This window comes from Rutilus rutilus (assembly GCF_951802725.1).
Source record: "Rutilus rutilus genome assembly, chromosome: 14".
Lineage (NCBI taxonomy): Eukaryota > Metazoa > Chordata > Actinopteri > Cypriniformes > Leuciscidae > Rutilus > Rutilus rutilus.
The window spans coordinates 1769293-1791086 of NC_140219.1; the positions used below are offsets into that span (position 1 = coordinate 1769293).

Sequence of the window (21794 nt, forward strand, 5' to 3'; positions counted from 1 at the left end):
AAGCAAAAACTCACTGAATTTTCAATACATTTTTCAGAAAACAAAACTTAATATCAAACAAAGTCATTTTGATTTTCAAGTAAATCTTGATTTTAGAATGTTAACATTTGTACTGGAAAACAAAACATCACTATTATACTGTAGGCTACTGTATGTAAAATACAAACTTGCAACTAACCTGATTCAACTTCTAAACCAGTAACCCAGAAAAAAATATGTTTTTGTTGAACATTTGTTTTTTATTATTATTTGTTTCAGAACGTTCAGAGAAAATTCCTAAAGTAACGTTCCCATAATATTTGCAAAATGGAATGGAATGTTCTGAAATGGAATGTTCCCTAAACGTTCTCATGGCGTTCAGAGAAAATTCAAAAGTAACGTGCCCGTTGCAAAATTCTGAAATGGAATGTTCCCTAAACGTTCGAATGACGTTACAAAATCATTTCGAATGATCAGAGAACATTCAAAAATGACGTTTTCACACCTTAATGGGAACGTCAACGAAACGTTCTTAGAACTATTTGTGTTGCCTTTGAAGAACAAATTGCTTAACTAGCCACCACTAGGCCTACCAAACCAGCCTGAAATGAATATAAATGTATAATCTGGATAGAATATGCGTGTCTCACCTTCAACGAGCAACAGCGCGGAGAAGAACAGCATCTCCACCCAGATCCTCTCCATCCCCCCGAGCAGAGATCCTACAGGAGATCCCACAGGAGCATCAGCGCTGGATCTGCTCTCCTCTCCCCCGTTCCGCGCTGGATCTGCCGTCACTGGAGCTCCGGGTGTCGCGTGTCGCTCCGGTAACCAGACGCGCCGCTATTCCGCTGTCAATCATGCGCGCAACAGGTGGGCTCGCGGACAGGTAACGGAGATGATGTGGGATTGAGACGGAAATAACACCTTTATCATCATTACCGTGTCCTGAAATAACACGGGAGCGAAATGCAATCTATAGGTCATGTGTCTAGAGCGCCTTTGGTTTAGTTATAGATGTTAAAGGAGTAGTTTACGTTTACATTACATTTATGCATTTGGCAGAGACATTTACATTCTTATCAGTTCTTGCTTTGGGAACCCTAGTTCACTTTAAAATGAAAATTTGCCCATGATTTACTCACCCTCAACTCATCCTATGAAGCGATGCGATTGTGTAAGAAAAATATTAATATTTAAAACTTTATAAAGTAAAATAACTACGCCAAACGAACATACGGATTCCACTTTAAGTCTAAATGCTTATGCCAGTAATGCGACTCACTGCTGATATTTACACTCCGCCATGACGCACTGGAACGCAAGTGGACTAGAATTTTACTTTGTAGAGTGTTAAATATGAATATTTTTCTTACACAACCGCTTCGCTTCAGATGGATAGATGCACTTTTATGACGGACAGATGCACTTTTATGATGGACAGATGCACTTTTATGATGGATAGATGCACTTTTATGATGCACTTTTATGATGGACAGATGCACTTTTATCATGGACAGATGCACTTTTATGATGGACAGATGCACTTTTATGATGGACAGATGCACTTTTATCATGGACAGATGCACTTTTATGATGGACAGATGCACTTTTATCATGGACAGATGCACTTTTATCATGGACAGATGCACTTTTATGATGGACAGATGCACTTTTATGATGGACAGATGCACTTTTATGATGATAGATGCACTTATGATGGACAGATGCACTTTTATGATGGACAGATGCACTTTTATGATGGACAGAAGCACTTTTATGATGGACAGATGCACTTTTATGATGGACAGATGCACTTTTATGATGATAGATGCACTTTTATGATGGACAGATGCACTTTTAAGATGGATAGATGCACTTTGATGGACAAAACAGAAACACCCATTTACTTCGTCTGAAAGAAGAATGTCATATACACCTAGGATGTCTTCAGGGTGAGTAAATCATGGGCTAATATTAATTTTTGGGTGAACTATCCCTTTAAAAGAGCGGTGTGAGATCTGTGGCTCGGGAAGGTGACAGAGTTTATCTGTGCTTTCAGAAGAAAGATATGCATCTTGCCAGCAGAAACACGACAAAACGGACGGAACCCGAGAATCCTGATCAGTTTGGACTGGAACCAGAGGACCGGCGCTCAGTGTAATACTGTGGTACTTTCATACAAACACATGTATTGAATGATTACAATTTGCAAGTCACTGTAAATTGCTTAAATTATTACTATGGTACCGTCTGAAAAAATAATATCCAAAAATAGTAAAAAAAACAACAACACGGTATACTAGTGAATAATGTAAACACTAATATATATATATCAGTATTACGTAATACTTAAGACATTAGACATTACTAAATAATTTTTTTACTCCAATTGTTATGCTCATATATATATATATATATATATGTGTGTCTGTATATCTCTATCTATCTATTCATCTATAGGGGAGAGCGGGGTATGTTGTCACACTTTTCACACTGTCTAACATTTACTGAGCACCATACATCAAAATGGTATAAATCTCATACCAAATGAAAGAAGGAAGTCTTGGGCACATATGTTGTATTCATAACATCTTCATATCTTATCTCATTACGGAGTTGTAGACTGTTGAATAGCGAGTGTGCACTTGTGACAATTTGCCCCATCGGCGGGTAAGTTGTCACACTAGGGCGGGTAAGTTGTCACACTAGGGCGGGTAAGTTGTCACACTAGGGCGGGTAAGTTGTCACACTAGATTATCTAAAAATAAGAACACAACTACTTAATTGTGAATATTGATTTTGTTTTTTAAACTCAAAACAGAACTGGAAATATAAACATCCATGCCTGGAGAATCTGGAAAAAACTATTATTTCAATCCAAATAATGCACATTTCAATTAAGTGGCAAAACCACTTTACTTTGAACTTTAAACTCAAACGTTCTATGGCTTGCACATAGATCCTGATAACTGAATGGAATGCTGCAGATAACCTGCTTAACTTAACCTCTGATCAAAACAGATGCCCTGTATCTGACTAATCAGACTCATCTCCAGAGTCACAATTCTGACATACGTAAATTGCCTGGCCTGAGGTGCAAGCATCATGGGCCCAATTGTTACATTTTACACATTTTACGCATATGCTACTCTGAACAATGCCTGAACTTCGTATTTTGAGCACTTCTTGTGTTTTTTTTTTTTTGCCTCTTCACAATGACTCACTTAATTTAGTCCTAATTTGTAAGTCGCTTTGGACAAAAGCGTCTGCTAAATGACTAAATGTAAATGTAGCTGCCTTGTTTTTCATAGGTCCAGATTTCTGCTTCCCTTTCTTTTGAAACCGCTTTTTGCTAGATTGAGACTTAGTCTTTTCTATTTCTAGTTGCTGCTTCACTGGCGTGTCAGTAAGTATTGCTGATTTGCGTCGTTTTCTTCCTTTGCTGGCTGGTTTTCGGGGGCCATCTTTTGGATATGGCCGGATGTCCACTGGAGTTGGTAGCCCACTGTCAGCAATAGCATTGCTGGGTAAGGGTGAGCTGGTGATAGCAGAAGCATAACTGGGCGTGCTAGGCAGGACAGGGTTGGTGCTGGGGCACATGTGACGACTTGCCCCAAAGTCATTGAGACAACTTGCCCCATATTGACATGTGAGCTAATGTTGGCTAAATCTCAAGTTTAACTCAACATATCACTTTAGCTAAAGTACCAAAAGACACGTTACTGTCTCCTCTATTTTGTGCAAAATAATAATTTTAAACATTCATACCTAACAAAGTTGTATTGCATAAAATGTAAAGTGAGATTTTTTTACTTTTTAAGCAGAAAAATAAGAAAATTGTGCTAACCTCAGATTACAGTGATCTTGACCACATGTGAACAGGAAGTTGACTATAGAAGAAGAAGTCACATAAAGTGGCTATTAGATTTTTGAGATAGAGCCTCTAGTGTTGGAGTTATGGACAGTGTGACAACTTACCCGTGTGACAACTTACCCCGCTCTCCCCTAATTTTATCTCTCTAAAAATCATCATTTCATCTGTTTACTTGTGTTTCCGTTAATCAGCATCAGAGAACACATGCGACTGTGTCGTTGAATTATTGAACTGTTAACTTAAAGCGCAGTGCTAGGCCTACTCGTGCACATCATGTGTGTGTGAGGGGTTCGGCTGACAATAAGAGTTTAGGAAGCTCTGGTCTAGTGGAGTTCAGGAGAGAGAGAGAGAGACACTCGATCGCCTCCTGGAGGAGAGAGGAGGAATGACGAGGCTGAGCTGTGCTTTTCCTTTCCGCACTCATAGCGGACAAAATGTGAAAAAATAAATCACATTTGAACAGATAAAGGAAAAAGCAACAGAGCTGAGCCTCGGTGAAGTGGATTACGTGAGTAGTGAGGATGAAGCAAAAGCTTACAGCACCTGGTATTCCCAGGCGGTCTCCCATCCAAGTACTGACCAGGCCCGACCCTGCTTAGCTTCCGAGATCAGACGAGATCGGGCGTGTTCAGGGTGGTGTGGCCGTAAGCGGGAGTCTCCAGCGAGAGAGGGGGTTAAAGAAGGACACCAGCACCTCTACACGTGACGGACCGCAGAAACACCCCTTTCCCCCTCAAGTGTTCTCATGGCTGAATCCGAAATCGCCCCCTATACCCTCAAACAGGGTGATATTTGAGGGGACAGGCATTTGTAGTGGTGTCCCAAACCATAGTGGACGTTATTGAGTGAGTGCACTTATTCAATCCCACATTGCACTGCAATAACGAGTGTCCTCAACCGATGTACACTCAACGCCTGCCCGAATTCACTCACTCGTTTTCATTCACTTCCAGTGAACAGTATTAGTGGACTAACGTGGGGAATAGTGAATGAGGGTTTAGGGGACGATTTCGGATTCAGCCCATTACTTTAAAAATAAATATATTTTCACATCATGAAAGTTTAACTCAGTTCACAACATCTGTGCCATAACGGCGAGTAACTAAGAAAAAAAGTTGACTCGTCCCTTTTTCTTAAAAACAGAAAGAATGCAAAGGGCAAGAGCGGTTACAGTGAGGGACTGAGAGTGCATCCGAATGATATTGAATACAAATGTGATAATTCCCTGAATACATTGTATTCCAATTAAATATAAGTCAGTATAATTTTTTGTTTGTTTATTTAATTATTTTAATGTAAATACCTGGGAATACCAGGTGCTGTAAGCTTTTGCTTCATCCTCACTACTCACGTGATCCACTTCACCGAGGCTCAGCTCTGTTGCTTTTTCCTTTATCTGTTCAAATGTGATTTATTTTTTCACATTTTGTCCGCTATGAGTGCGGAAAGGAAAAGCACAGCTCAGCCTCGTCATTCCTCCTCTCTCCTCCAGGAGGCGATCGAGTGTCTCTCTCTCTCTCTCCTGAACTCCACTAGACCAGAGCTTCCTAAACTCTTATTGTCAGCCGAACCCCTCACACACACATGATGTGCACGAGTAGGCCTAGCACTGCGCTTTAAGTTAACAGTTCAATAATTCAACGACACAGTCGCATGTGTTCTCTCTCTGATGCTGATTAACGGAAACACAAGTAAACAGATGAAATGATGATTTTTAGAGAGATAAAATGATTTGAATGAAAAATAAAAACGATAAACGGTAATATTGTTAAATATTATTACAATGTAAAACATCAGTTTTCTATGTGAATATACAGTAACGTGTAATTTATTCCTGTGATCAAAGCTGAATTTTCAGCATCATTACTCCAGTCTTCAGTGTCACATGATCCTTCACAAATCACTCTAATATGAGGATTTGATGCTCAAGAAACATTTATGATTATTATCAGTGTTGAAAACAGTTATTTACATTTTTATTTCAGGTTCGGGGTCAGAAAGAATTTTTATTTTATTTTGGGGGGGAAATAAATAAATGAATACATTACTTAATCAAGAATTAATTAAATTGATCAAAAGTGACAGTAAAGACATTTATAATGTTACAGAATATTCTATTTTAAATAAATGCTGTTCTTTAGAACTTTCTATTCAACAAATAATCCTGAAAACAAAATGTCCACAACTGTTTTCAACACTGATAATAATCATTAGTGTTTCTTGAGCATCAAATCATCATATTAGAGTGATTTCTGAAGGATCATGTGACACTGAAGACTGGAGTAATGATGCTGACAACTTTAAAATATAAAAGTTATTTTAAATTGTCATAATATTTCACAATATTACTGTTTTTTGTGTGTGTATTTTTTAATCAAATAAATGCAGCCTTGTAGTCCAGGCAAAGTAACTCATTTTGGAGCCAAAAATATAATTAATTGTAAAAGAATTTTTTTCAGCATAGATCTTTTCTATGAGGTGTCCAGAACAACATACTAAAAGTCCTAAGAAATCCTAGTTGAGGAAATACGTTAAATTCTCATCAATCCGAGATGTGTGCCAATAAGGCCAGGCAACAATACACCCCAATGGGGCCATTTTTTTCCTTTATTCCTATCAAAATGAAACTTTACACAATGAAAGTACCCATGAAAAGTAAAATTTTTTGTATTACAAGTTTCTTTGAAAATGAATTTGAATATGCAAATGAGCTATAGACTAATCGAATATAGGCTAAATACACCTGCATAGGCTTAATTTTTTCCTTTACTCCTAACACAATAAAACTTTACATAGTAAAAGTATACATGAAAAGTAAAACATATTGTATTAGAAGTTTCTTTGAAAATTACTTTGAATATGCAAATGAGCAATATACTAATCGAATATGTCCAGAATACACCCTAATGGACTTAATTTTTCATTTACTCCTATCACAATCAAACCTCACACAGTGAAAGTATACATGAAAAGTAACATTTTTGTTTTACAAGTTTCTTTGAAAAATCTATTTTAAATATGCAAATGAGCTCAACACTAGGCCTAATTGACTTACTGTATGGCCAAGATACCATAAAGTCACAAGTAGAAAAACAGGGGCCAAATAACTAACACATTCATGTCCATTCAGTAAGTTAACCTATGCATAAACACGATAAATTTAAAGGATTAGTTCACCCCAAAATGAAAATTTCCTAATAATTTACGCACCCCAATGCCATCCAAGATATCCATGTCTTTCTTTCCTCAGTGGGAGAGAAATTATGTTTTTTTGAGGAAAACATTTCTGGATTTTTCTTCTAACAATGGACTTCATTGGTTACCATCGTTTTTAAGTCCAAATCAATGCAGTTTCAAAAGTCTTTGAAGTGTTTAAACGGGCTGTACGCGATCACAGCTGAAGAAGAGGTTGTTATCTAGCGAAACGATAGGTCATTTTCAAAAAAGAAAAAAAAAATTGTAGACTTTTTAACTTCAATAGTTCAGCTTGAGCTGATCAACAAACCGGCAGAAGTACAATGTTTACAATGCGACCGTACGTAGGAGGATAGATCCAATAGTATTTTTTGCTATTATATATATAGTATATTAATATATAATATATATATGTTAACTAACTAGTAATGACTCAAGTGTTACTACATACCCCTATTTGGATCCGTATTCTAAAGTGAAGATCATGTTAACTAACTAGTAATGACTCAAGTGTTACTACATACCCCTATTTGGATCCGTATTCTAAAGTGAAGATCATGTTAACTAACTAGTAATGACTCAAGTGTCGCAAATGACTCAAGCTTTAATAAAATAACTGGTATTTGGATGGCTGATGACTCAGTATGTTCCAGTACTCACCATGATGAGTCTAGTTATTCAAAGCCAGTCCAGAGGAATGCCGGAAAATCGGCCACAGGGTAAGTGTTCCAGACAAGTGCATTTATAAAAACAATTCTTAAAAATTATTTCGTTTATGAATAGTTCTCTAAAAGACAGCAGTGCATAGGCTAATTATTGACAGCTTTCCCAAATCATAAGTCTGCTACGCTATTACATATTTATAATTAGTGTACAGTATCTAGCAGTAATGTTAATCTAGTGCTAGTAATTTGTCCTGCATTAGTTATTAATTAGTTTTGCATGAATTGTGAATTTTTTTCATTATTTCTCTGGGAAGTATTAAAAAATTGTAGTTATTGATTAGTTATTAGTGAACTACCACTTAAATCTGTAAAAAATTCAGTAGTTCTCTGTGAAGTATTAAAAAATAGTAGTTATTGATTAGTTAATAGTGAACTACCACTTAAATCTGTGTGCTATTACTTACTAATTCGTTAATCAGAGTTACTTGTTAGTTAACTGTAGTTACTAGATTGTTAATATTGTGTTACTCATTTGTTCCTGTGTAGTTTTTCATTAACGAAGGATCCGTATTTTAAAGTGTTACCAAAGTCACTTGCCACACTTACCTGGGTCAGTTGCCACAAAAAGACTTATATTGACCTTAAGAACTGATTGCACAATCTTGCCTCCAGTTGCTTTCTAAATTCTTTTCTTTTTTTTTTATTATTATTCTTTTCAAGCCTTACCTAATGACATTCCCCCACAGATAACATAAGAAGAAAGTCAGAATAGCCATCTTAGTCATTAGTAACATGGTGAGATTAAATTTTGGGCTGGTAGATTTACAAATGATTGGTATTGTTGGTGAGATTACGAGATTACAGGCAGAAGTCATTCTTACCAACTAAACGATTCACTCTCACACAGAAGACAGATGAAAAACCAGATAGACACACTTTCCAGACATTCCAGCTCTTTAAAGCAGTGGTTCCCAATTCCAGTCCTCGTGACCCACTGCTCTGCACATTTTGTAGGTCTCTCTTATCTGACACACTCAGTTCAGTTCATGGAGTCTCTCCTAATGAGCTGATGATCTGGTTCAGGTGTGTTAAATAAGGGAGACATACAAAATGTGCAGAGCAGTGGGTCACGAGGACTGGAATTGGGAACCACTGCTTTAAAGGGATACTTCACTTTAAACTGAAAATTCTGTCATCATTTACTCACCCTCAAGTTGTTTCAAACCTGTATGAATTTCTTTCTTCTGCTGAACACATAGGAAGATATTTTGAAGAATGTCAGTAACCAAACAGTTAACTGGAATCATTGACTTCCGTAGTACTTTTTTTCCTACTATGGAAGTCAATGGTTCCAGTTAACAGTTTGGTTACTGACATTCTTCAAAATATCTATCTTTCTGTGCAGCAGAAGAAAGAAATTCATACAGGTTTGAAACAACTTGAGGGTGAGTAAATGATGACAGAATTTTCATTTTAAAGTGAAGTATCCCTTTAAGATAATTTTGCCAGACACCAAAACTGCTTCTCTTTTTGTAGTTAGCAAGTATTTCAGACCAGGCGGGCGACACATCAGACTTCCACCGTTTGTAAAGTAGCTTTGCAGTGTTATGAGAAGCTAGTAACAGCAATATCTAGTTAGTTAAAGAAAAACTAAAAAAATCTAAAATAAAATAAAAAACACCAGAAAGAAACCTCCCCTGTTGTTGCTACCTTGTCGTGGTGGAGAGGCTTGTGTGCCTCCGTGACCCTGAAGACTATAGAGCTGGTAAGTCCCGCCCCTTCCGTAAAACCCCGCTGGACCTCAAAGTTGAAAAACCGTCAATGCAAGTGAATGGGAGAAAATAATTATTTTCTGGTGCCGTTTGAATTGTGCCATGAATGTGAACATATGTTGTCTGTGAATTTTTTTTATAACTTTTCATGTTACGAGTTTGACAGTATATGGTATGATTCTTCAGCTAGCAGTTGTGGAAAAGAAATAACGAGAAAGACTACATGTCGCCTATGTGACGTCACCCCATAAAGTTGACTTACCCGTGGTTTTCACCAACTTCAACGATTTTGTCCTCTCCCTGAAAGAAGGCGGTGAAGTGCACCAAAGACACAGCCATGTTTAGCGGGATCCGTGAGCTAGTCTGTGTGCTAGTGGTGTTAACGTTTCAAACGCGTCGAGAGTTGTAGTCCACAAAGTGCTTTCACACAAAGTCTAACCGTATCAAACTTCTACCCGCTAAATTGTATCATTCTTTACACGAAAAGTTATATAAAAAATTCACAGACAACATATGTTCACATTCATGGCACAATTCAAACGGGACCAGGAAATAATTATTTTCTCCCATTCACTTGCATTGACGGTTTTTCAACTTTGAGGTCCAGCGGGGTTAGCGAAGGGGGCGGGACTTACCAGCTCTATACCACCGGGGGTTATACCCCTGGCAGGTACTACCAAGCCAGGCAGTTTTCAGGTTAGAGGCCAGTCTAAAAGCAGCACTGCCATCACCCATTGGCAGTAGGATGATTGGATGAATATTGGGCCGATGTATTTGTCATATGAATGGTGTTTCTGCCTATATGCAAATTAGGACATATTCAATAAGTGTGGCCCTCATGTGCATATTCTAATTCATCTCAAAAGAAACTTGTAATACAAAAAAAGTTACTTTTCATGTATACTTTTACTATGTAAAGTTTTATTGTGTTAGGAGTAAAGAAAAAAATTAAGCCTATTTGGGTGTATTTTGGGGCATATTCGATTAGTCTATAGCTCATTTGCATAGTAAAATTCATTTTCAAAGAAACTTGTAATACAAAAAATGTTACTTTTCATGGGTACTTTCATTGTGTGAAGTTTCATTTTGATAGGAGTAAAGGAAAAAAATAGCCCCATTGGGGTGTATTGTTGCCTGGCCTTATTGGCACACATCTCGGATTGATGAGAATTTAACATATTTCCTCAACTAGGATTTCTTAGGACTTTTAGTATGTTGTTCTGGACACCTCATAGAAAAGATCTATGCTGAAAAAAATTATTTTACAATTAGTCTGTCGTAAAACGCTACTTTGCCTGGATTATTGGTGAGCGGAAGAGACTTCTTTTAAAAACATAAAAAATCGAACCGATCCAAAACTTTTGAACGCCAGTCTCTCTCTCTCTCTCTCTCTCTCTATATATGCCAGGATGTGTCTCCATGATCATATATTCAGAGAAAGACATCTGTATGATGTTTTTGTGCTCTCAGAACCTGCAGTCAATGCAAACACAGATCATCCAAACATCACATGCTCAGCCATGAAACTAGTGTTTATTTCACTATTCCACAAAGCAATAATAAATAAAGGCATTGCCACATTGCTTTAATTTATACAGACTTTAATAGCTTTATTTACAGATGAACTCGTCTTTCATATATTTGCGTGTGTGTGTGTGTGTGTGTGTGTGTGTGTTTTCCAGTCTTGAATGTTTGAGATTAACATCTATGAGTGAAGGTACCATTTCATGTTGGTCTGTTTGACACTGTAGTTTTAAAAATGTTTTCCAGATAAAAGAGCCAATGATTGTGCGGGAGGGAGAAAGACTGTGTGTGTGTGTGTGTGTGAGGGGGCGGGGCTACAGTCGGGCTGGAGTCAGATTGCTGCACCGTTCTGAGGGAAATGATGATGATGATGATCATAATGATGAAGATTATAAGAGAGAAAGAAAAAAGGCACATCCAAACCAAAATAAGTAAACAAAAGAAAGAGATAGAAAAGTTCACAGTCAGTTCACCCAAAAATGAAAGTAAACGCATCTTTTCCTCGCGCTCATGTTGTTCAAAACCCGGCATTTGTACTGCAAAATCACCAGCCGCTTTCTTCATACAGAGAGAGAGCAGCGTGAACACTCGGCTAAACGTCTCCTGCTGGACAAATACGAGTTCAGAACAACATAAACATGACGTTTTCAGTTTGGGATGAACTATGTCGAGTAAAGGAATGGAGAAGATGGAGAGAGAACAGGAGGATGAAGAGAAAGAGTGTGATTGTGTCAGATCAGGTGCTTTGGCTCCTCGTGTCGGACTCAGTTGCTGAGCAATAGTTCTGTCGCCGTCTCCACGTCCCAGGACTTCGACGACAGCGCCACTATGACTGCGTTCTGCACAGAGGAAAACACGGCATTCTGACGGGAGGAAATACTACACTGACTAAATAGTGTGCAAAATCACATTAGTGGCTTCTAAAGCATAGCATGTGCACTTGTTAGGGCCCTATGAATCCCACAATGCGGGAAAACGTGGACGGGATCCAGTCATAAAAACAGGATTTACTGTATAGCTCTATGAGGATGAGAACGCATGAACTTCAGCTCCAGAGCCACTCTGAGTCACTTAATCAGCATTTACCGTTTCATTTAAGAACAACTACTGTCACAAACACACCGAAACTCTCTTCACAGCAACCCCTCCAAATAAAAGTTCGGTTTAACTTGAAGAAATTGTGACAGAAATATTTTACAGATTTACAAAAGTTTGACAAAAAAGTTTGTTTTATTTTATATGATTAAAAGTAATATTGATTTAATCATATGGTTAAAATGAATGTTTTATGCCTTTACTGATCGCAAGAAAAATTCAAATACATAACAGAATTTATAGGGGAATTTATAAATAATAAAAATTATTTATAATTATTATTTATTTTTAATAAAAATTATTTATTTTATAAATTGTTATTTTTATTAATTCAATTAAATATACATGATTTTTGATTATTAAAACTTAATTAAACCATTAAAATGGAATCCAGAAACCTTAACACAGAATTTGGTTAAAAAAACAAAAAAAAACATCAAATGGAATTTGAGAAAAAATTAATAAAACTCATTTCATAGGGCCCTACACATACTTTTTTGTTAAACTTTTAATAAATTGTTGTTAAATTGATTTCAGTTGCATGGTTACAATTATTACGGTTATAATTAGACATGCTGTCTGATTCCTAAAAGTTAATTTAACCAATAAAAAGGAGTCCAAAAGAATAAAAGGGAATTTGGGGAATTCATAGGGAATTTTTGTACATGCTTTTTGAATATATATTTTGCATAGAAGTGCAACAGAAGAAGCTCAGCTGACAGGGAACGTTCTGAACAAACCTTTCAGTAACATTAATAGAAAGATCATTCAATGTTATCTGGTTTTTAATTATGTTCTCAGAACGTTAGCACAATAACATTATTTATACATCTTCCATAAATGTAAATGTTTTTTAAATGTTTCTACTTGTTTCAGAACATTCAAAAGTAACGTTCGCTTAATGTTTGAAGAATGATCAAATGAAATGTTCCCGTATAACCAAGAAAAAACATTTCTGAAACATTCTGAACATTCAAAAATAACATTTTGTTTTCATAAGTGTGGTTTTGGTGAGCGTGTGTTTCGCTCCTCACCTTCTCAAAGCCCATGGCGCAGAGCTTGTCTATTTTGCGTGTGTAGTCTGGGCTGGAGACGGGAGCTCCTGCGTAAACATGTGACCAGAGTCGAGCCGTCTGTTTGAACATCTCTGGGTTCTGTTTATACTGTCAGACAGGAAACAAACACAGTGAAAACAGGAAGTGACCACATCAGCCTGACACCCACATGAAATCAACCTCCGTTTAGCAGAATCTTGTTTCCTTATATTAGCCTTATATAGAGTTATTAGTATCTCTTTTTCTAGAGCATAACTTTCTGAATTGCACGTTTGCCACATCAGTCGTAAACAATAGTAAAACTACGATGGCACAAAAAAGTTTCTGAAAGAGTCTCTTCTGCTCACAAAGGCTGCATTCATTTGATTAAAATACAGTAAAATACAGAAATATTATTATAATGTAAATCTGCTGTTTTCTAAGTGAATATACAGTAAAGTGTAATTTATTCCAGTCTTCAGTGTCACATGATCCTTTACAAATCACTCTAATATGATGATTTGATGCTCAAGAAACACTTATGATTATATTATGATGAATAGAAAGTCAAAAAAGCAGCATTTATTTGTAACAGTGATCATTTGTAACATTATAAATGTCTTTACTGTCTCTTTTAATCAACTGAATGCTCAATATTAATACAAATTAAAATAATAAAAAAGAGATCGTCTTTCGAAGTTTAATAATCACATTAGGACGCATTCACGATTCATGTCTTTCTGTCGCCAAATTTAATACATCTTAATGATAATTAAGAGTATGATAATACCATTTAAGATATTTAAAAAATGTTATGGCCTTAAATTCGATCATACAAAATGTAAGATACATCCGTGCACATCATTATTATTTTTAATAATTATTTTTAATTCATGTCTCGTAATCTTGAATGAGAATAAGTTCCTCTCGCAGCATCTCTTCTCTGATGATGTGGGCGGGGCAACCTGTCACTCACATGAGATCCACCAATAGCAAACCACAACCATCCAATCAAATCCTCACAGACAAAATCAAGCCCCGCCCACATTTGTTCTTGTTCCAGAAGCGTTTCACTCGGATATACGACACAATAGAGGAGAAAAGACGAGCACAACTTCTGTTTCATGCCCACTTTAAGCACACATGGGGACTCTGAACTCTACAGAAACTCTTAAAACCACTAGAGATTTTGCTATACTATTTGTACATCCACTTTTTGTTGCTCATTCCCGACACAAGCTCACATATACATTTATTATTTGTTATTATTTCAACTTTGTGGTGTTATTTTTCAATTAATGTGTTTTGTTGTTTGTAGATTAGGGATGGGACGGTATGAAAATTTAATATCACGATTATAGTGACCAAAATTATCGTGATTATCAATATTATCATGGTTTTGTTAAAACGAGATGAAAGTGTTCAAAAAGAGTTGATGCTCACACTGAAGACATTTCGACAAGTTTTAGCAACGGATTATAACACCTCGCACATCCATTGTAACGGCCACCTAGTGTTAAGTAGTGTTCATGACATGAATGTGGGTGTGCCTTTAAGATAACTTCTTCTATGGCGTACGTTATTGTATGCATGCTGTTTTTATGTGAGCGCGCACGCACAGGGAGAGTGAGATTGATCATTCAAAGAGGAAGATGACTGCTCTACCGCTGACCGTTGTTTTATAATGTGTTTACTTCCACTTTGATTTGTAGCGTGTTTTCGAGTGTTTTCTTTTCCCTTTTAACATTCGCTCTTCGACATGTATGTGAAGAGTGTGCTTAACTGAGAGGAAACATCTATACAAGTCTCGTGGAACTACCAGTTCATTCATCTGGGCAGACTTCAAACTCTCTGACAGACGTTACACCATGTATCGCAACGGACGCGCTCTCTCGTTTCATTCAAATACAACTTGCCGTCTTGCGTCTCCGTTTTTAATTGTATTGAAAATTAAATCGGAGTTGATTTATTGTTTACAGAGTTTGATAATATTTTTGTGATCATCTTGTCTGAACGATTGTTTTGTACGCTGTACATAATGGATTTATAAAAAGGTAAGATTTAAAACATTAATCTCAATTCAATGTCCCCATAATTATGTGGTAAAAAAAAAAATCGGTGTAATAAGTGTATAATGAATATAACTTATTAGGCCTATCCCTTAAATGTCACTCTTAATAGTCTTGTTTGAACTTGTTCGTTCGTCTTTGTCTCAAAGCCACTTGCTGCGAACTTTTATTTGCGGAAGCTTCACGTTTATTTCAAGTGATTGATATAAAATAGTTTAACTTAAAACAACATTTTATGCCCAATTATTTCCCAGACGTAGTTTTGGCATTGAGGTCAAGGGTAATGGTCACACAAGACGACTCGGCAGATCTGAAGTTTCCCCCTTTCTTGTGCATGTTCTGCTGACAGGATGACTAGGGCTGCACGATATTGGAAAAAAAATTACATTGCGATATTTTTTTCCCAACGATATATATCGCGATATTGCGAGCCATCAATCCAGGCTAAAGTCAATAATTACCATTCCATGTTATTAATAATTTCACTAATAAGCAAGCTTCATTACAAGTGACAAAAAGGCCACTTAATATTTTATTCCAGAAACATATTTCTCTCAGAATTCGGTGAACGTTCTACACAGGACCTAACGTTCTTCAGGTTCTAGGACCCGAAAAATTATGTTTTCTGTGCTGATTCAGTGACGCGTTCATGTAAACGGCACCTAGAACCAGCAAAAGTAATGATTAATAGTATGTAAAATATTATAATGAAACATTTTAATTGTTTATTAATAAACAAGTGTTTTCTGTAAATATAAAGTTGACAATAGCCTACTGACTCGCGATCTTTGCAGCAGTGATCGGGAGAAATGCACTTTTCATACAGATACATTTTTTATTTTTTTTTAATGGTTCTTCTGTAGATAATAGTTATATTTCTATTTTTTTTATTTATTATTATTGTTATTTTTCGGTGTGTGAGGCGAGTAGGCTACCTTTTATGCTGAGTTTCGGTTCATGGATGATAGCTTAATCTCCAGTTCAGGCGCTGGCTGCTATATTTAATTTTTAGGCTATTTATTAAATCCAGGAAATTGGATAATGAAATACTGATTAAAATTAAGATACAATTAATACAAAACGAAATTCGTTTTAAAGAAAGGCTTTGTGCTTTCTGTTTGAGGTCTCTGTGAAAGTTTTAAAGCAGTCTTTTAGTGCCGCTTTCATAACGGCCGCGTGACGAGTCCGTAATGTCACGTAACATTGTTTTTTTCCTCATAAATGCGAACACGAAACGACTTTTTTTTAAAAAGACAACCATCCACAACTTCATAACACTCCAGCAAAGTAGCCTACCTCTTTTTGGTCAACATCCTCCTTTTTGTAGACGAAATAGTCTAGTCCCAAATAGCTGATTTTGACTTTTTTGCGGCGGATCATCTTCGTCGCGCATTTTTAGCTATAGGATTGCCAGTGAATGTTGGCTGTGAGCGGTGAGCGCGTTCCTGTCAGATCCTCACTGTGCAGGCACGCGTAATGCGTATGTCACCCCAGCAAAAAGCCATACAACAAACTTGTGTTTACTGTGTGCTACCCTGGTGCTACCGTTCTCTTACACTATGGGTGCTACTAACGTAACGTTACCCTTCACATCGCATGTTCCGGCGATGTGACTATCGCTCATTCGCACATCGCGATGTCGATGTTAAAACAGAATATCGTTCAGTCCTAAGGATGACCATCCTCGATTAAGTTTCCCTCAGGACTTTTGTTCTAAATATGACCACACCTCAGAATTGGTTCTTTTAAAAGGCTGAAAAATCTCCCGAGCACGGTCACTGCCTTCTGCAATTCCTTCTCGAATAAAAAAATAACATTGCGCGCTGCGCGTGCGTCAGACTGTTGCTGGCTGAACAGGATCTAAAATCGCGATAATCAAACACGGTTTTAATGATAATTAAATTTGAAACGATATTACTAACCGTCAGTACATTTTATCGTGGTTTATAGTGAAACCGGTAATCGTCCCATCCCTATTGTAGATGTATTGTTAATTTGTTTTTGATATGTAGTGGCTGTTATGTGGTGGTGTGGTGGTGGTGTACCAATAAGTTAATCCTAATAAATACATAATTCTCTATATACCTGATTGGCGACTACAGCGTCCTGTGGATCATCTGGTTCAGCAGCGGCCAGAAGAGCCTGTAGTGACAGTAACACTGTTCGGAGGGTCATGGCTGCCGCCCTGAAACACACACACACACACACACACACACACACACACACACACACACACACACACACAGCAGAGAGTTCATCAGTTTCAGTGTTCACTGTTGCTTCACAGCTCTATAGTGCGTTCAGTAAGCTCTTACCACTGGTCCTTCAGGATGTCCAAGCAAATGGCACCTGTTACTGAGCTGATGTTGGGATGCCAGATCTTCGTTATAAACCGAACCTGAAAAACATCAGCGGACAAGAGGAATTAATACCTAAAGTAAAAAACATCAGTCAATAGCAGAGCACACAGCTCACAATGTGACTCAGTTTCAATTCAGGGAATCACAATACAAATACAAAATGCATCTAAAGCGCTAATATTTGGCAGATTAATGCAGCTTGTTGCAATAAAAATGTGCACAGACAACAGAAGTAGAAGAATAAGAAGGTAAATAAGCTTCTTTTAGATGCGGCTCAGCAGTTTTTATGCTGTAAATGAGATTATGTATAATAACCGCCTCAAACGTTGTTGTTGTCAGTCAAGTCAAGTCAAGTCAAGTCAAGTCAAGTCAAGTCTTAACTTGTTTTTCTGATTCAATCGGCAGATATTTGTTCTTGTTTTGAGTATTAGTTTTTGATAATTTGTTCATTAAACAAGGCTTAATATCTTCAGTGATTTTGCTTCGCTAGTAAATGCATCTTGATTTAAGAATGTTTAGATATTTGTGCTGGAAAACAAGACAGAAACACTGATGAAGAACATTGAACTTTGTTTTTATTGTACTTATATGAAGGCTCCTGCATATAATTGTTTGCACAAACTTCACAGCACTCCTGATCTACCATATGATACCAACAGTTAAACTAGATTAGCCAGCGTTTAACCCAGTGTTTAACCCAGCGTTTAACCCAGCGTTTAACCCAGCGGTTAACCCAGCGTTTAACCCAGTGTTTAACCCAGTGTTTAACCCAGCGTTTAACCCAGTGTTTAACCCAGCGTTTAACCCAGCGTTTAACCCAGCGTTTAACCCAGTGTTTAACCCAGTGTTTAACCCAGCGTTTAACCCAGCGTTTACTCACCTTTGGTGGATTAAATGGATACGTCTCTGGAATTTTAATTTCTAGTTGAAATCTGCCACCTACAAAACAGGAAAAGACAGAAAGTCACATAAAATTAGAGACAAAATCAAAACAATTTATGAAATCAACATCATATTAGTGTAAATATCTACTCCAGTAAGCATGCATACATGTGTCACCAAGGCATATGTTAAAAACATCATCTGAAACGTTTAGAAACATCAACATAAACAAGTGCATGCATTTAGAAAATTGATTGACGTTCCAATGTCAGAAAGGGGAGATTTTAGAAATGAGACACTAATGTACAAGACAAAATGGCTAAATAACCACACACAGTCATTTAATTCAGGAATAATATCAGGAAGATTCCTTGTAGAGCTTTGGAATTTGAAAATAACATTAATTTGGTTTTATGCGTATTTAAAATCAGTTTAAGTCGACACAGACGAGACTGTACAATATCAAACGCTGATTGCTAGTATTGAAGAGCTTGTGAAGCTGATGATGCACGACAATAAATTACAGTATCATCTTTATAAAGACCTAGAATTGAGAATGTTATCACAGATATTATTTATAAACAAGGAAAATACAATGGGTCCCAGTACAGACCCCTGAGGGACTCCTTTAGAGACAGAACAACAATGGCTTGTCTCTTTAAAAGAATGTCATGATCAGCTGTGTCAAAAGCCTTCGATAAATCAAGAAAAAGAGCAAATTTGCCTGCAATCTAAGGCATTAATAATGTCGCTAAACACTTTAATAACAGCTGTAACTGTGCTATTATGCATTCAAAAACCAGATAGAAAAGGAGAAAGAAGATTATGTAGGTGCCATTGGCGGGCGTGGCATCAAATAGTGCAGATATCTTGAGATGTGGTTGATCAGGTAAGACAGAAAAACTGTTAACAGATCAGAATAATTCCTTTGCTCTCGCCTTCATAAGGTGTATCTGGCGGTCCTGCGATTTCCCCCCTCAGTTCTGTGAAATTCTCATCCACTAAATCAACCTTGATCTGGTTTTTACTCGTCTGTGAAAATAAAAAGAAATGTCAGGAAAATTAGTCAACAAATTTTTTTTAAATAAAATCCATTACACAAAATTGCCCACTTTCGTCCCCAAAATGAGAGCAGAAAATGCCTAGGAAAGTATGGATTAGGTTTCCAACTTTGGATGGTAGCTAATAGTTTTCTTGATGCCCTCAAAAATAAACACAGACTCCAAAATTTTAAGTCAAAGCTTGAAATTTAAATGGCTAAATCCAAAGTCAAAACCCCTAAACTTCGCAACTAAATCCAAAATTCAAACCCAATAATGCCCAACTCGCCAGAATTCAGAAGGAGCAACTCTAGCAAAAACATCCCAGAAAGTTCCGACAAGGCTCTCTCAAAGTTATGAACAAACGTTCTTGGCAAAACATATTTTTCTTAACTGGGATAATGTAATCAAGTCATAGTACCGTGATGATATCAGAAGGTAAAATGCAACTAAAAGTCATAAAAAACGTGACTGTTTTTGTACCATGGTAATACTATGGTATTTTTGACACTTCATTTGTGACTGACAGTTGTGACAACTCACTAGAATTGGTTATACCCAACTAAACCTGTAATTTAAGATAGATTAATAACGTTACTTACTAAAGGATCAGAGATTTAGATGGTAAATTCAGTTCATTGTTTCTTAAGTTTTTGTAAATACTCGTGTTAAAAGTGTCACACAACATTCAATACACACATTAGTACATCATAACACAAATTATTTAAAGAATAAACTTTAATCACGAGTCACAAATGAAGGTTTTAATGAAAGTTCGCGCCCGTAATACAATTATAATAATAATCAATTATCATTGTTGTGATTCTGTCGAAACTATTATCAAATCCGTGACAAAACTACAATAAAAAGTTTACAAACCTGTCAGCCCACATAAATTAACCCAAATATTCATTGTTGTGCGTCTAAAAATGTTGTTTTAACGTCAAACGTAAGCGTAAATATGTGTGTTTACGTAGCACTAGCTGGCCTTCAGTTAGCATGCGGCTAATCACACACACACAGGCCTTTATTAAAAAACACTATAAACACACATAAATACACATCAAAGCACTGCATAAACACAATAGACACTGCATAATCGATTAAATAAGCCATTTGAATGCCAGAGAAATGTGTTGTGGCTCGTTTCGGCGGGTTTGGACTCGTTTAAATGCTGTTCGGCCTGGACGGGACAAACATCCCATAATATTCCCCCAAATCGCGTATCTGACACCACAAACACACATTAAACTACATTATCTCAGTGAACGAGACAAATCACAGCGGTAGCGGACTCTGTCCGGATCAGAGAGAGTCACAATTGATCCGTCCATCATCTCACATGATTAAATGCACATGTGTCAGTCATAAGGCATGATTGACAGCTGTCAAGCGAAATACACACATGTGTGTAAGTGTTAAACGAACCTCTTCGCTTTTCAGAACCTCTTTAAACTCCCGTTTGATCCGCTGGACCGCGATGTTGGCCATGCTGTTCATACACCACCACCACCAACAACACACACACACACACACACACACACACACACACACACACACACACCTCTCTCTCTCTCTCTCTCTCTCTCTCTCTCTCTCTCTCATTTGCAGCTGTATACGATAAAAATGTGCAAAAGTACAATAACAGTAGTATGCACATGTACGATGGTATTTTTGATGTGCCTTGGCTGCATGAAGATGGCAATGATATCAAAGTACCAGTTTGACTCCTGATACCAGTAATAACCACCACTGTACCTTTCGCACAACCTTCTGTTTTTGTCCTACACTGCATTCAGAGTGAGTGTGAGCGAATGTTGTGTCTCTATATCAGAGTAAGAAGTTTTAGTTTTAAGGTGCTTTATTGGCATGACACATGTTTTTACATTCGTATTTCCAAAGCATTTGGAAAGTAGGGCAAAACAACATAAAAACTGTGTAATGGACAAATACAAAATTAAATAATAAAATTAATTTATAAGTAAATAAGATAATAAGAATTATGCACTTCATCCTTCAACTGCTTTTTGTGTCGATTATTGGTTCAAAATAGCAGCTTCCAGTCTTACATAAACATTTGAAATACATTTTGAAATAAATACATTAAATAAATACATTTGTGTGTCTGTGTGTGTGTGTGTGTGTGTGTGTGTGTGTGTGTGTGTGTGTGTGTTTATCTAGTTAATTCACAGAAGTTCACCCAAGGCTGCTTGGAGAGATAGCCTAATAGGGCCAACAAAAATGTATTTCAATTTCAAAACATCTTCTGTATGGAAAAGTCGACTCATTGTCAGAGTCATTG

General features: G+C 36.9%; 1 protein-coding gene across 1 annotated transcript; it reads right to left on the reverse strand.

The window, feature by feature from the left end:
* Positions 1-11002: 11002 nt before the first annotated feature.
* ube2ka (ubiquitin-conjugating enzyme E2Ka) lies at positions 11003-21059 on the reverse strand. The gene is made up of 7 exons (XM_084430990.1): positions 20921-21059; positions 19391-19484; positions 18451-18509; positions 17526-17608; positions 17296-17395; positions 13142-13270; positions 11003-11851 (listed from the first exon to the last, which is right to left on the reverse strand). The coding sequence occupies exons 1-7, from the start codon at positions 20990-20992 to the stop codon at positions 11777-11779; spliced, it is 612 nt and encodes a 203-aa protein (XP_084287116.1). The 5' UTR covers positions 20993-21059; the 3' UTR covers positions 11003-11776.
* Between the last annotated feature and the right edge of the window lie 735 nt (positions 21060-21794).

Coding starts and splice junctions, on each gene's coding strand:
- ube2ka (XM_084430990.1), bottom strand. CDS start 20,992: ATGAACAGCATGGCCAACATCGCGGTCCAGCGGATCAAACGGGAGTTT. Junction 18,510..19,390: donor GCCAGATACACCTTATGAAG/GCGAGAGCAAAG, acceptor CCTGTTTTGTAG/GTGGCAGATTTCAACTAGAA. Junction 11,852..13,141: donor GCGCCATGGGCTTTGAGAAG/GTGAGGAGCGAA, acceptor TCCTCTGTGCAG/AACGCAGTCATAGTGGCGCT.